The sequence below is a fragment of the Chionomys nivalis genome, chromosome 3 (assembly GCF_950005125.1).
Source record: "Chionomys nivalis chromosome 3, mChiNiv1.1, whole genome shotgun sequence".
Taxonomy (NCBI): Eukaryota; Metazoa; Chordata; class Mammalia; order Rodentia; family Cricetidae; genus Chionomys; species Chionomys nivalis.
The window spans coordinates 46,815,607-46,830,263 of NC_080088.1; the positions used below are offsets into that span (position 1 = coordinate 46,815,607).

The 14,657-nt window shown below is 42.7% G+C and overlaps 1 protein-coding gene across 1 annotated transcript in view; it reads left to right on the plus strand.

Moving 5' to 3' along the window:
• Cfap44 (cilia and flagella associated protein 44) overlaps positions 1-14,657 on the plus strand; it is an 80,476-nt gene that overhangs the window by 23,141 nt on the left and 42,678 nt on the right. The window contains exons 9-18 of the mRNA XM_057764606.1: positions 1,724-1,888; positions 4,110-4,265; positions 4,573-4,620; positions 5,038-5,137; positions 6,336-6,430; positions 7,493-7,702; positions 8,390-8,500; positions 10,289-10,447; positions 11,416-11,658; positions 13,389-13,534. Of these exons, the coding sequence (XP_057620589.1) occupies positions 1,724-1,888; positions 4,110-4,265; positions 4,573-4,620; positions 5,038-5,137; positions 6,336-6,430; positions 7,493-7,702; positions 8,390-8,500; positions 10,289-10,447; positions 11,416-11,658; positions 13,389-13,534 (1,433 nt within the window). The remainder of the gene's footprint in view (positions 1-1,723; positions 1,889-4,109; positions 4,266-4,572; positions 4,621-5,037; positions 5,138-6,335; positions 6,431-7,492; positions 7,703-8,389; positions 8,501-10,288; positions 10,448-11,415; positions 11,659-13,388; positions 13,535-14,657) is intronic.

The following is a 14,657-nucleotide window of genomic DNA, read 5'->3' on the forward strand; positions in this document are numbered from 1 at the left end:
AAGGAAATATTCAGGGTCAGGAATGAATATCAGGGATCTAGAGGGAGCAGCAGGTTAAGACATGCTGGGAAAGATTGGACAGTTTGGTTGAAAAGCGTGTTTGGGCCCTAGAGTGTGTGAGGAGTCTAATAGACCAGCAGAATCATTGCGCATCGGGAGAAGCAGTAGATATATGTGGTCATAAGTTTCCTGGTAGGCTGTCAGGGGGGAAATCTGGAATGATGAGCTAGGAAGGAAGCTATTACAATCATAGAAATAAAAGAGCTGACGGGGGCGGGGACGTCCTGCTCTGAGGACCAATGGAAAAGAAAGCTGGCTGTGTATGACCAATGGTTCAGAAAAGAATGCCTTGTGAATTTGGTCACTTTAGGCAACTGTAACCATTGAACAATTAATTTCATCTGGGTTGAGGTACAAGCCTCCACGGTCCCTGGAGGTTAGCAAAGGGGAGGGAGACAGAGGGAGATTGGACAATGGCGGTCAAAGTACAAATACACAGGAGAGCTGTCTTCTAATGTGCACAACCATTTCTTGACTGTTTAGTGAAGAACTTGAGACAGGCATGCAAAGCTTCCCCCGCACACATATACGATGCGTGTTGAAGGAGAAGGAAATGCTAATAATCCTGACCTGACCATCACTGTATATGTGGACCAAGTTATCACACTGCAGGAGTAAATGCACACGATTATAGTGTTCATCAAAGAAAACACTCATATAAAAAACAAGCCCAAGACTCCACTACTGTGAGCTGAGGCCTAACAGCAGGCACAAAGGCAAGTGAGGCAAGATTAGCGAGGAAGACGGAGCTAAAGCCATCAGCTCCTGCGGATGAGAAGGGGAGAGGCTACCCCCGAGTTTCCCACGGTGCCTCAGTCTACAGTAAGGCTCTGCGGAAATCAGGCTCTTCTAGTCTAAGATGCACAAGGATCTGGGAAAAATAAATAAATGCGCCTGCTAGTTTTCCTTGGCTTCCTGCTTCTGAGATAGTATTGTCAGGCCGGGCACTTCTGAGTCACAGCTCTCGAACCAGAATCTTCGCTCCTCGGGGAAACTTAAGGGCACGTTATTGAAGTGTTTGTGTTTCAGTTTTCACTAATTTTTCTCTTGTGTAAAACAGGGAGATAAGGTCAGAGTCACCCCTGGCTCACGTGATCCCCTTGTGGAAGTGAGACCAAACCTTTAGCTAGAAAAATAAAGCAGTCATATGTACAGCTGCATATGGTACCTAGTGCATGTGGCTTTGGGCACTAAATACCAATGTCAATAAAGTATTCAGGCAATACTTGGCACAAAGCCCATACACCATAAGTATTACTTATTATTAGATTCATTAAGTCTTCTGAGAACCAATGTTTGATGGCATGTTCTTTGGGAACTGTTGAATCACACAGATTAATTTAAGGAGAGTCCCAAATATTTCCCTTGCTTGAAACTGAGCTATAATCTGCCCAGTTTGTTAATGACCTTGTAGCTTAGCAGGCAACTCTACACTTCGAAATAGAATCTCATCTATGAAAGACTTTAAATATCCACATTGGATCCAGTCATTTAACTCCCAAATCTCACTCTTAAGAGTTGCATAACAGAAATCTACAACGAGCACTCGTGAAGAACTTGCCACTCACGTACCTCCTGGTCACGGGGTGCTGGAAAGAGGCACATAGAGATGGAACTGGAGGTATTTAGTTCTTATGCACGCTTCTTTCTCCACGCCCGCCAGGTGCTCTCGGGATCGGAGTGGGGCAACCTGCTGCTTTGGGAAGGCAGCCTCATCAAGGTGGAGCTCTGTCGAACTGGCATGAAGTCTTGTCACCAGGGTCCCATTAACCAGATAATGCTGGACGAGGGGGAAGTTATTACCGCTGGCTCAGATGGCTGTGTCAGGGTAAGGCAGCAGCCCTTCACTTAAGACTTGCAGATCACGAGGGTGGTTTTGTCTTATAGGCTGCTTCGTGAAGGGGATTGATGGTCGCTTATTTCCAAGACCGACTCATTTTAAATATTGCTCATATAGTAGGTATTTGCATTCTTGTCAAGATTACTTGAAATGTTTGTGAAGGGATCTCTTGCTCTTGTGCTTCAGGCGTTGACACAGAAGCCTCCGATAGTGAAAGCTCATCTTAGCACCACATAAACAGTGATCCTTTCAAAACACCCACTGGGCATTTTCTAAGGAATGAAAATGCTGAACTTTCTTTTTGAAACAGGGTCTCACTCCGTGGCCCTTACTAGCCTGGGACTCACTATATCAACCAGACTGGCCTTGAGCTGTCCGAGATCTGCCTGCCTCTGCTTCCTGAGGGCCGGGATTAAACGTGTGCAAGTGGGAGATAGTCTCAGAGGTGTGTGCATGGGGGTTGCTGTGTGTACAGTCCTTCCCCAAGTCTCCTGGGCTGCTGTTCTGTCCTATGCTTCCCAATGGCACCTTTTGTGAACCATCACTGTTCTTTTTTTTTTTTTTTCGTCTTTCTGGATCTCAGTTATCTCAGTCAGCTTGATTTTTTTCTAGTTCCACCTATTTGCTTACAATAGCAATTGGATATCACTTTTCAAACAGCCAAGTAATATTCCCTTCTGTAAATGTACTGCCTGTTCTTTATTCATTCTTCCATTGAGGGACATCAACGTTGTTTCCAGTTTCTGGTAATTATGAATAATGCCACAGTGAAGATATTTGAGCAAGTGTTCTTGTTGTTAGAGAGAGCATCCTTTGGATATATGTCCAAAATGGTGCACCTAGGTTTTGCAGTAAATCAGTTCCAAATTTTCTGAGAACCACCTTATTGATTCCATCAAGGCTGGACAAGTTTGGACTCCCACCAGAAATGGAGGAGTGCTCCCTTTGCTACAAATCCATACCACCATGATTTGTCATTCATGCCATTGACATTAGCCATTCTGACAAATATAAGACCATCACTGTTCTTAAACTCTGTGATTTGCCTTGCAGTCTTCTTGGTGCATGGTTTTCTGGGGCCTTCTAGCTCTTAAATTCCTTGAGACCAATTTGCCCTGTCCATATATTCTTCAATGTATGAGCTTCCCCTGGAGGGTGGTCAACTTAGAGAAAACGGTCTCTCCCCTTCCCGGAAGCTAGCAACCACCAATAGCTTTGTGGCTTGGGGTGGTATTGTGTGCCTAACTCCCCGCACCGTGTTGGGATTTGGTCTGGCTAGGGCTTGCGTGGGTTCTGCGCATGTTGTCCCAACTGCTGTGAGTTCATATTTGCAGCTGTGCTTCTGCCCAGAAGATAAGGTTTCCTTATAGCTATCCACCACCCAGGCTCTTACTTTCTCTCCATCTCATGTTCTGCAACAATCCCGAACCTTTTGGGGAGACGGGGACATATGGGTGTAATATGTTCTGTTTAGGAATGAGCATTGTACAGTCTCTTACTCCCTATACCTTGGCCAGTTATAGGTCATTGCATTAATGAAAATAAAAAGAAAATAAAGCTTTGCAGATGAAGACTGAGATGTGCACTGATCTATAGGTGTACGAGTGAGTCATTTGGAAGTTGATCTACTACTATGTCCAGTTGACTGCATACTAGTAGTAGGTGCTTTCTAAGAGCCTATAACCTCTCTAGGCATAGACTCTTAGCTAGATAATGGTGTCCGGTATGAGTTTCATCTTGTGGAGTGGGGCTTAAATCCAACCTGAAAGTTGGTTACTCCCATGATGCCTGTGCCACTTCTGCACCAATGGCTACGTCTTCCCAGGCCAGTCATGGCTATAGCTCTCAGGGTCCACAGCTGGGTATGACTGATGCTTGCTTTTCTCCTCCAGTAGCATGAACAGCACTTTCTGGCACCACGAAAGCTAGCCTGTAGGGATGAAGCTCTCACATCTGTACCAACTTGATTTTGCCATGTTATGTGACTTAAGCATATGGTATCTTCAGCAACAGGGTCTCACCATCAAATTCTGGGGGTCCATCAAGGGCAATGGCAATAGCCTGTGATGTTGGGTGGTCTATGGAGCTTCATGGGCCAACAACTCCAGAAAGAGTCGCTCTTATCTGACACCTCTTGTTTATTCACCTCTGGGGTATAGTAGGGGTGTTGTTGTTGTATTATAAACTACTTTCTTGTTGATTTTGTAAGATTTGGGACTTTGAGACAATAGATACTGCTGACGTCATAGATGACACTGGATTGTTGGAGATAGAGCCTATAAATGAACTTCAAGTAGACAAGAATGTCAACCTCTTCTCAATGATAAAGATGAATGAAATTGGAAATAACTTTTGGCTGGCTCAGGTATGTTACAGTCTTCTGTTTTGGCTTTTTAACTGTACCAGGGCATGAACTTAAAATAGAAATAAAATTGATTGTTTGGACTAGAGTGCTACAGAATGTTACAACATTCTGTGATTGCTTTGCTTAGTATATGTTTATAGTCTTAAATATGTAGAAGATATTTTTAATATATTTCAATCACACTATATAATATATGTAAGCACTAGATGTTATTGTTGGTCCTCATTTTAACAAATCACAGAAATAATAATTTTCATTTGGTGAACGTTAAAAATGATGAAATATTATTAACTATTTAATTTTTTAGGATGCCAGTGGAGCCATATGGAAGCTTGACCTTAGCTTTTCAAATATTGTAAGTGCCTATTTTCCTTATTTTCTCCTAAATGCTATAGCAAAAATTCTTTGATACTTTTAAAAATCTGTTCCATCTTTCTCCACATTAGATCAGATGGAAACAGGACTATGTCATTCTGCATTGCACGTCTCCTAAACACATGGGTACCCATGTGATCCTCACACCTGCCCTACCGGGCAGGCAGGAAGACCAGGGAGTGGCATTTGATGGGATCTGTGTAAAATCAGTCATTAACTTTAGAGCCAAGACTCCATTTGGTTTTTCTAATTACGAAGTTCAGCGCTTTTTCTAATATATCATACTTTAAAAGATTCTGTCTTCTAGTAACACCACCCATTGTGTTACAGGATTCTATTTATATTTCTATATTTAATTCTGCATTTGATATCTGGTATGCTCTTTGTCTGTTCTCAGACCCAGGACCCAGAATGCCTCTTCTCTTTCCATTCTGGAGGTATTGAAGGCTTGGCTGTTTCTCCTCTTACTTATCTCATGGCCACAACTGCCTTGGACTGTAAGCATGAACTACCCCCTAACCCTCTGTGTGTGTTATACATGCATGCATGTTCATGTATGTGTATCTATGTCTAGTGTGTGTTTGTCGTGCATGCATGTATATGTACATGTGTTCTGATGTATGTCTGCATCTGTGTGTTGTGCATGCATTCATGTTCATGTATATGTACACGTGTTCTGGTGTGTATGTATGTGGTAGTCAAAGAGTGACCTCAGGTGTCTTCCTCTATTGCTTTCTACCCTATGTTTTGAAATGGTCTCTGAACCTTGAGTTCACCAAATGTTTAGACTAGCCAGCCAAGAAGCTTCTGGGATTCTCTTGTCTCTGCTTCCCCAGCTCTGGGGTTACAGGCATGTTCCACCATGCCTGGCTTTTTCACAGATGCTGGGGATCCCAGTTCAAGTCCTCATGTTTGTGCGGCAGACACTTCCCCGTCTGAGCCATCTCTCTGGTCTTGTAAATGGGAACTCTTAGTGACAATATATCTGGCCTTGTTTGTATGCAAATTTAAAGCATGTGCTATTTAAAATGTTTGAATACTCTTTCAAAAAAGAAACCTGCTGAATATAAGCAAGATGGATTTTGGAGAGGGAAGTGCACAGACAGCAGCAGACAAAATTAGAGATTAGAATAAAGACATAATTATAAATTACTTATAAAATACTATTCATTTTAGTACCCACAGGCACGCCCTTTCTTTTCTCTTGACTTTGGATATTTATGATCATGTTGATTGAGCAAAGATCCACATTTTGTTGGTCAAGCACAACCTGTGTCTCTTCTCAAACTATCAGAGAGCCCATGAGATGGAGAAAAAGAAACTCTAAGGGAAGAGATGGAGAGGGTGACAGAACACATGTGACGTGGGTGTGAAAGGACCAGTACTGGGGAAAGGTGGAGACAGTGGGGATGGGGCTAGGAGATGAAGGAGAGCAGATGATGTCTGTTGTGTGGGCAAGATCAACTAAAACTAGTATGCATGAGCCTGCCACAAGGAAATCAGCTACTATGTGTGTTCATTTAAAAATAATTAAAAAGAAAAAAACTAAATATAAATTTTAAAAGCTGTTAGGCTATCAGTTGATCTGAGTTACAGCATTTAATCCTGTAAAAAGTGAGCCAAGATTGTTTAAAGAAGTACTATGTCTATAATTTGTTTCTTTTAAAACTGTGTGTGTATTTTTTTTTTCTGTAGGTTCTGTTCGCATCTATGATTTTGCTAGCAAAACTCCCTTGGTCCAGATGAAATTCAGACAAGGAGGTACTTCGGTCACTTGGGCGCCCCTAACAGTAAGTCTGCTATTTTAATCAACTTCTAACAAAAACAATGAAAAATATACTGTATTAGAGATATTTTATGAGATATAGTTCTTTTCTAGCTCAGAACTTTAGAAGTATAAATGTTTCAAGTTAGTTTATTTTACGTAGAACACTGCGAAAATCATTTCCTGATTTCACTGTTAAAGGTTCGTTTGTTTTGATGAAAATCTATTCTGTGGCATAAAACAGCTCTGTTTTGCAAAGAAACCATGCAACTGCATCTGAGCTATTGTCTGTCCACGCAACCATGCTTTTGGCACAACATGGAACTATTTGGGGAGTAATTAATTATTATCGTTTGGGGATGAAATCACAGAGAAATTGGTTCAGGCATGCTGCAGATCTGGCTTTCCGTTATTGTTTGGATAAAGACTATTTTCAGTGTACCGTGTAAGATATCCTGTGTCCTGGTGTCTTCCAGTTTCTCCCTCCAGCTCTTATGGTAACGTGGCTTTTCCCCTCTAGTCTGGCTGCTTTCTCTTGACACTGGACCTTTGCACAGGCTCTTTCCAGTCTCAAAGGTTCTTGCTCCTCCTTCTTGTATCAAGTTAGTTCGTGACCTGGTACCAGTCCAATCTCAGCTCCACCATCTTTGCCTTAGGAAAGTCCTCAGTCCAGGTTGGCTTTATTACCTAACCGCTCTAAGTGGCTATGCTTCTTTCCTTTGTCACCTATGTTAGCTCATATTTCATACTCACGTGCATGTTAATGGGGGACATCCAGTCTATTTGTGTTTACCCTGAACTGCTGGTGACAGATGCCTCTTACCCAGGAGGCAGACACGCTGTGAGGGTTTGCTCACTGGAAGCTTGACTCGCCATAGATTGCCTTGCTTGTGGTTATAATAGATAAATACCCTGTAATCGACGGAAGTTGCCATAACATGGAACCAAGAGTTGCAAAGGCAAGCCAGTGCCCCGTTACCAAAACTGAAACAAGATGTGGACGTGTGTGTGTGGGGGGGGGAGGTGGGGGGGTGGACTGAGAATTTCCTAATTAAATCCAAGTCCCTGTGTTTGATTGTCCCCCAAGGTGAGCTTCTCCGCTGCACAGCTTGTCATAGGATTCCAAGATGGTGTTGTTCGGCTTCTTGAACTTTATGAACCGAAAGGAGTTACACTTTTTGCAGGACGAAAGAAAATCTTAGATGCGGAGTTACACTTGAAACAAGTCTTCAAGCCCCATACTGCTGAAGTCACGGCTTTAGCTTATGATCGTGATGGGGAGATCCTAGCCACTGGAGTAAGTGCAGAATTCTCTCTCATTTCCTATTGGAATTGCACGTCTAGCTTCCCTTTTGAGTCCACCTACTCCATCGTGCCTTATTTACTAAAATTAATTCACATTTTTTCAGTGCAGTATGTATAGAATACATGAGAATAATCTTATAAGTTGTAATGCTTATTTTAAATGAGTAGAAAATTTCAATTGGAAATCACATTGACGAAATCCTTCCAGTCCCTAGTTTATAACATGGGTGTGTTCTTACAGAGGGCCACCTTAGGTGAGGGTATAATTTAGGTGAGAGAGCTCTTATCTAGCTTCTAGTGGGCTCTGCTTTGATCCTTTATACCCCCTAAATGCAATCCTCAACAAAAGCCTACTTCAGATAAAGGAAACAAGTCTACAATCTATGGGATATAAGAAGTATGCAGAAGCAGTGTGGAATTATTTTAGGGATTACATATATGTGTGTGTGTAAACACATATATATGGTAATCACATTTCTAGAACTACGAACTGAAACACTTGGGAAAATGAACAAACATTTGAAATCATATATATATATATATATATATATATATATATCATATTAATTTAGAATATGTGACCATTGTGTCTATAAGTATAAATCAGATAGACCACATGATATTAAATCTTTGCTGTCATAGTAATATATATTGGCTGTACATGTCTCTTTTTTTCTAGAGTAAAGATCAAACTGTCTTCTTTTTTGAAGTGGAAAAGGAGTACAAGCCAATCGGTTATTTTAACACCCCCGGTCCTGTCTGCCAGCTGATGTGGTCCCCAGCCAGTCACGTAAGTCATTAGTATTGATCCTCGAGAGTAAATCTCAGGGTCTGGCAGCTACAGGCTCCCCATCCCCCAACTTTGGGCTGCACTTTCTCCATTACTATGTGGCAAAAACCCACCCCCAAGTTGCCCCAACAAATTTGCCACCAGTGTCAGCCAAAGACTGCAGGAGATAACCATTTGTCACAGAAGATTTCTAGCTCCCCCAGAATACAGGGATGTAAGTGAATTCTCCGCAGCTCCTGAGGCGACTCTTATCAATGCCTTCTCCCACACAAGATGGCTTCCTGCCACTCTCGTCCTCGGCGTCACTTCCCAGGAAGGCCAGGGCCCTACCAACAGACTCTTCTACTTCTGTCTCCCCCCTCTTCTTCCTTTTACAAGAGGAGCCGCCCCTCTTCCTACTTAGTGGTCATTCCGCCTCCTGTCTTGGATTAGAATCCCTCCTTCAGTGTTTTCTAGTATTTCTCTCACTTTTCTGGCATATAAATTTAGCCTTACCTGCTGCTCACTGGGTAATTTTCAGCGGTAGTCTCCACCACTTACAGAAAGCAAATCCACTGATCCTGTGTTCTGCAGCTATTGCCCATCTCCCTCTTCAGCACCTAAGGAGGCTTGACCATCCCAGGACACCGTTGCCTTCCTTACCGCTCCATCCTTCCGTGGCTCCTGCCTGCCTTCTAGTTCTCTGATTCCACCAGGCAGCCCTTCTGAAGGCACCACTAATGCCCACCTGATTTCTCATTCTTATCTTCCTTGATATTGAGCAAAGTTTGACCCCATTGACCTTTCCTTCCCTTTTAAAATATCTTCTTCTTCTAATGCTAGTGCTTCTCTGCTCCCAGCTCTCGCAGCTTTTTCAGCCAGTCGGTGTTCAACCCCTTAGTGCCCTGCCCTGTCTCTCTCTCTCCTGCCATTTTGCTCTAGCTGATGCTTTCTGAGCCCGTTTTCCCAAAGTTCAAACGCGCCACAGGACATTGGCCACAGTATCTCCTCTTTACAGCACAGTGCTCACACCTCCACTCATTTTATAAAATGTCTTATTTAGCTACTCCTTCCAGATAGATGCCACCTTCTCGGGAAATCATGCACAACAATTACAATTTACTTTAATCTCTGTGAATTGATAACTGTCAGGCACTCCCTTTGGAGCCAAATTCTGTAATGGGAGTGCGGACAGCAGCTTTTCCTATGGTCCTGTCTCTAGCACATAGCAAAATGTTGAGTATGTGGAAGATAAACAACAAATTATATCGAGATGGGGGATTTGCCAGATGTTCAGGGCAAAAGAAAGTCCTGTGCTGTACAGACCAATCTGGGGCTTATTTTGTGTGAGCGGATGTCACAGCTCAGGACTTCCTGAAGCGCAAGTACGGAGAGAGAAGAGAACTGGAAAGAGGGCAGAGACCTTGAGAGCATCCACGTTTAAATTACCTTAGGAAGGCAGAGATGGGTTGTCAAGGGCTGAGAAGTCATTCACAGCACAGATTTCCTCAGCATTTCCCACTAAAACATTCTGCCCTTTAGGCTGACAGGTTTCACAACCGTGTATTTGGCTAAAGAGATAAATTGTGGTATCTCTAAAGGAAACAAATATAAATCTAATGATTAATCATTAAATAATAATAACTAATACTAATGGTATGGTAATCATTAGTTACTAGGATTTTTTACTAATAACTACAGTGGTGTAGTGTCTTTTAAAATGATAGTTATATTTTCCCTGGTTTATTAGCTTTCTGAACTTATAAAATTTGCCTATATGTAAATGATATTCGTAACTTTCTGTTTAAGCCTGAAAGCACCTTGATGACCATCTGCGAGAATGGCTACGTCCTTGAATGTCAGAGTCCAACCATTAAGGACATGGATGACCACGATGTGGTCTCCTATGAAATCCAGGACATTGTCCTCAGATGCTTCCACTTCTCAAGTATCAAATCGAAGATTCTGGTATGAGATGTCCTTGAAACATTCTCTCCCTTCTTTTCTTGCATTTGGAGATGCAAAACCCTATATGAGACTCTAGGAGAACACACGTGAAACAAAGGAAAACAGAACGTGGCCTGAAGGAGACTTTACCCTGGCAGGAAGGTGGCTAACTGTAGCAGAAGGCAGCAGCAGCGGATAGACAACTAAAACCCAAGTATAAAGAAAGAAAGGAACTTCAGGGTGTGGAGGGATGAGGGGGTTAAAAATGGCTGCCAGAGTGAAAACGAGTCTTCAGAGGATGGGAAGACAGAGAATGAGAGGAAGAGAGGGGTAATAACGTGGGAGACCCTAGAGAGGCACCATGCAGACAGTTCTCAGCGTTTCCAGGAGGTGAGGAACGGTGGAATGGCAGCATGCAGGCTGTAGCAGAAGAAGCTAGACCAGAGTTTGGGTCTCTTTAGATGACAACTAAGCCACACCAGTCTGAGCCACTGCGATGCCTTTGGAGAAAGGACTGGTGTGAAGAAATCATATAAACTGGGAAGTGAGTTCTCTAAATAGGAGGTGGGGCCGCCAGTGTTGGGAGACTCTACATTGGGCAGTTGGTGATACTGAGTGCCTACATCACAGGGTTCCAGGAGCTGGAAACAAGTTTCTTCATTGCCACATGGTTCCTGGGTTGACAGTGACAGACTTTGAGAGAAAAAAAAAAAAGACAGCACTTTCCTCCTCTTATAGGAAGAATGATAAAATAATTCCAATAAAATGAGTACCAAGGAGATTAAGCAGAAATGATGCTCATCACAAAGATTTGAATTTTAATGATAAAAATATATCACCAAAGAGTAATTATGTGTAAATGGTGTTGTTCTCTATCTGAACTCTAAGTGTTTCTAGAACCCATCTTCCTTTTACAAATTTTGTCTTGCTCAATCATAGAATAACACGTTTGTTTTTTTTTTTAAATGCCTACTATCTTTTTAAAAAAGAGATTAATGGAAATTGAAAGGAGGGAAAAACAAAAGCAGTTGAAGGAGAAGGAGAAAGAAGCAAGGAGGAAGAGGCTTGCAGAGGAGAGGGAAGAATTCGGAGAAGAGGGATTACTGGAGGAGGAGGAGGAGGAAGAGGAGGAAGAGGAAGAGGAGCCGCTACCTGAGATCTTCATCCCACCAACCCCCTCTCCCATCCTCTGTGGCTTTTACTCGGGGCCAGGGAAGTTCTGGGTGTCATTGGTGAGTAAAAATTCCAAGACTTTCCCTCGCCCTTGTCCAGTCCTGTTTAGCATCACTATTTTCCACCACACTCCACCACACTCATTATTAACAGGTTGAGAATTCAATTTTTAACTATTGATGCAGCTGTGAGTTTTAATATAAGCTACAGGTTTTTCATTTAAATATCCTCTTAGCATCACTTTAAAATACATCTTCCCTTTGTGTCTGTTGGCACTTAGCTCTGAACTCACCTGCTCAGGAACACCAAAGGGGGAAAGACTCAAGAGTCGCTGGACCAAAGAGGTCCTCCCCCTGGATCTCTTTTGTGGCTGCTGCTGTTGGTTTGGTTTGGAGTTTGAGAACAGCAGCTTTTGTGGCAGCACTGTACAGTGTCGCTCTGCTAATGTGCATGCTGTGTGGCATTTGATTGACAGGAATCTGTATGTTTTTAGGTGGCCTCATTCCACCCCAATCAAAATAAAGAAGAGTAATGGATGTCACAAAGACTGATACAAGAGAGGGTCACAATGTGTGTGGAAGGTTATGTCTCCTCCATTTATGTACCGTGTAGTCTATCATGAAACATTTACCCAGTATATTGCAAAATTTTCTTCACACACACACACACACACACACACACACACACACACGCCCTCCCTAAATATGGGAAGATTTCTCTGAGCAAAGTAAAAAGTAGTTTAAATTTCTGGGTGTAAGCAAATATCTAGAAAGCCGTTTGACCATAAAGCAAATTAACGGCAGCTCCCACAACCGCCCCCCATCCCTATCATCTCCCTAGCAATGGAAGTCTAGGATTTCAGTACAATCCAGTGCAAAGCATATTTCCAATGTCCCCTTCTCGTTGGAGCAGGAAAAGCTAGCCTTGCAATATGCCCACGAAACTGCAGGTAGATTAGTTCAACTTTTTTGCCTCTGATCTCCCACTTGTCTGCTTCAGGCAGGAAAACAGCACTGTGTGTAGCTTACTCTTGATTTTTCTTCTATTTAAAAAATAGGGCTTGAAGCATGGGTGCCTCCCAAAGCTTTCAAACATGGTGTGTGTGTGTGTGTGTGTGTGTGTGTTTTCTGGTTATCTCCACTGGGCAAGGTTATCTGAAACAATCCAGTCTGCACTGGCCAGAGTGAAAACTCAGTTTCCTGATGTTTCAGGCTAATCATTTTGTTACTTTTTCTTTGTTATTTGCTCATTTATCTCATGCATAGATGTCCAGAACATTTAATTCACTTCCTTTATGAATGGTCCCATCCACATAGAGAAAGAAAATAGGTTAGAACTATGTAGCTGCTACAAATTATTAGTAGTCTTCTCCTTGTGTAGTGAGATGTATTTTTCCCATGCTGCCTTTCCTGAACAATTAATAGTGTTTAAAGTTACCCCAAACTGCAGAGGAACTGTGAAAAGCATGATCTAAAAAGCTGGTGGTTTGAAACACTGTTTATGCAGAATACCCCCTCAAGTTGTAAAATACAGTTCACCGGAGACTCAGAGGGGAAATCTCTCTTGGGCTGACTTCTAAGTAGAAGCTAATCATCATCATAATTACATAATTGAATATTAATGGGCACGGGAGATGTAGAAGCAATACCTACCTCTAACTATTGAGATCCTATAGAGAGGATGCTTTAAAGCATTGTTTTGCATTTTAAATTAGAATGGAACGAACCCCCCAGGGACTCAGGTGTGTGCTCTGCTCACAAAGCACCTTTTGCTCTCTTCTGTCCTCCAGGGCAACTACGATTCTGGCTTTCTCTATCACTGTCAGTTTCCCCCGTTCGTCATTGGCATTAATTTCCAGAAGCAGGAGGATGAACCATTTGATTACCGCCTTCTTGAGGATACAGAGGACAATCCCATCCAAACATTCTCTTTCAGGTGAAGAGAACTTTAAAAAGGATTTTAGCACCTGTGTCTTTGTGTACCCTGGATGCCTGGGTTTATTTTCCCATTGCTATACTAAAGCACCCCAAAACATCCCAAGAGAGAAGGGGTCTATTTTAGGTCATATCCAAGGTCGTGGTCAGGCAGCGGGATCCCATGATGTCTGAAGTCAGAAGGAGAGAGCCATGTATACAAACTAGCGTTCAGCCTACTTTCTTCATTTTATACACTCCAGACTCCCCTGTCGTGGACATGGTGCCACACACAATTATGCTGGCTTTTCCCCTTCTCCATTAAAATGATCGAATAATTCCTTACAGGTATTCCCTGCACCATTTCCCCAGAGATACTATTCTTTCAAGCTGACAGCGGTAACCATTGCAAATGGAATTGTCACTTTTTAAAGATCTGTTCACGTGAAGGGAAACACACATGGTATCTGGTTAAACTAATCAAATGAGCCAAACAGAATTAAAGCTAGGCATAGCCTTAAGATTATTTAAGCCCCGCAGGATTGGTGCCAGGTATGATATCACGGTTCTTGTTTCTCACATGGATCTGTCTTCATGTACGTAGAAAGACGTGTCTGCATGGTAAGCTACCAAAGGACCAGGCGTGCAGTGATTCTGGAGCAATGATAAACTGAACTGCTCTCCATTTAATAACTGAGAACGGAGCACGGACGCCAGTCGTTGTTCCGAGGCCTGGAGACTAGCTCCAGTTTTCAAAACGGCTCTTCCTCCCCATCCTTCTGTGTTAGCTCACAACCGCTCCTGTGACAAAGCCACCCCACATTGTTTGGCTCAAGTGGCAGAAACTTAACATTCTCACAGTGTGGAGCCTGGAGTTCCAAGTTCAAGGTGTTGATAAATGCAGTTCCTCATGAAGTCGATCCGTGGCGTTCTCAAAGCTGCCTTGTTCCCTCACTGGGCCTTTCCCATGCGCAAGGTATCCCTAGCGCCACTCTGCGGCACTGTTTGCAAGGACAGCAGCTGGACTGGATGGATTCGGATTTCTCCTTACGCTCTCATTTTAGTTTACTTGCCTCTTCACAAGTCCCTAACTTGCAATTTAGTTCCACTCTGGAGTCCTGGATCTCAGACTTGAGCATATGCAT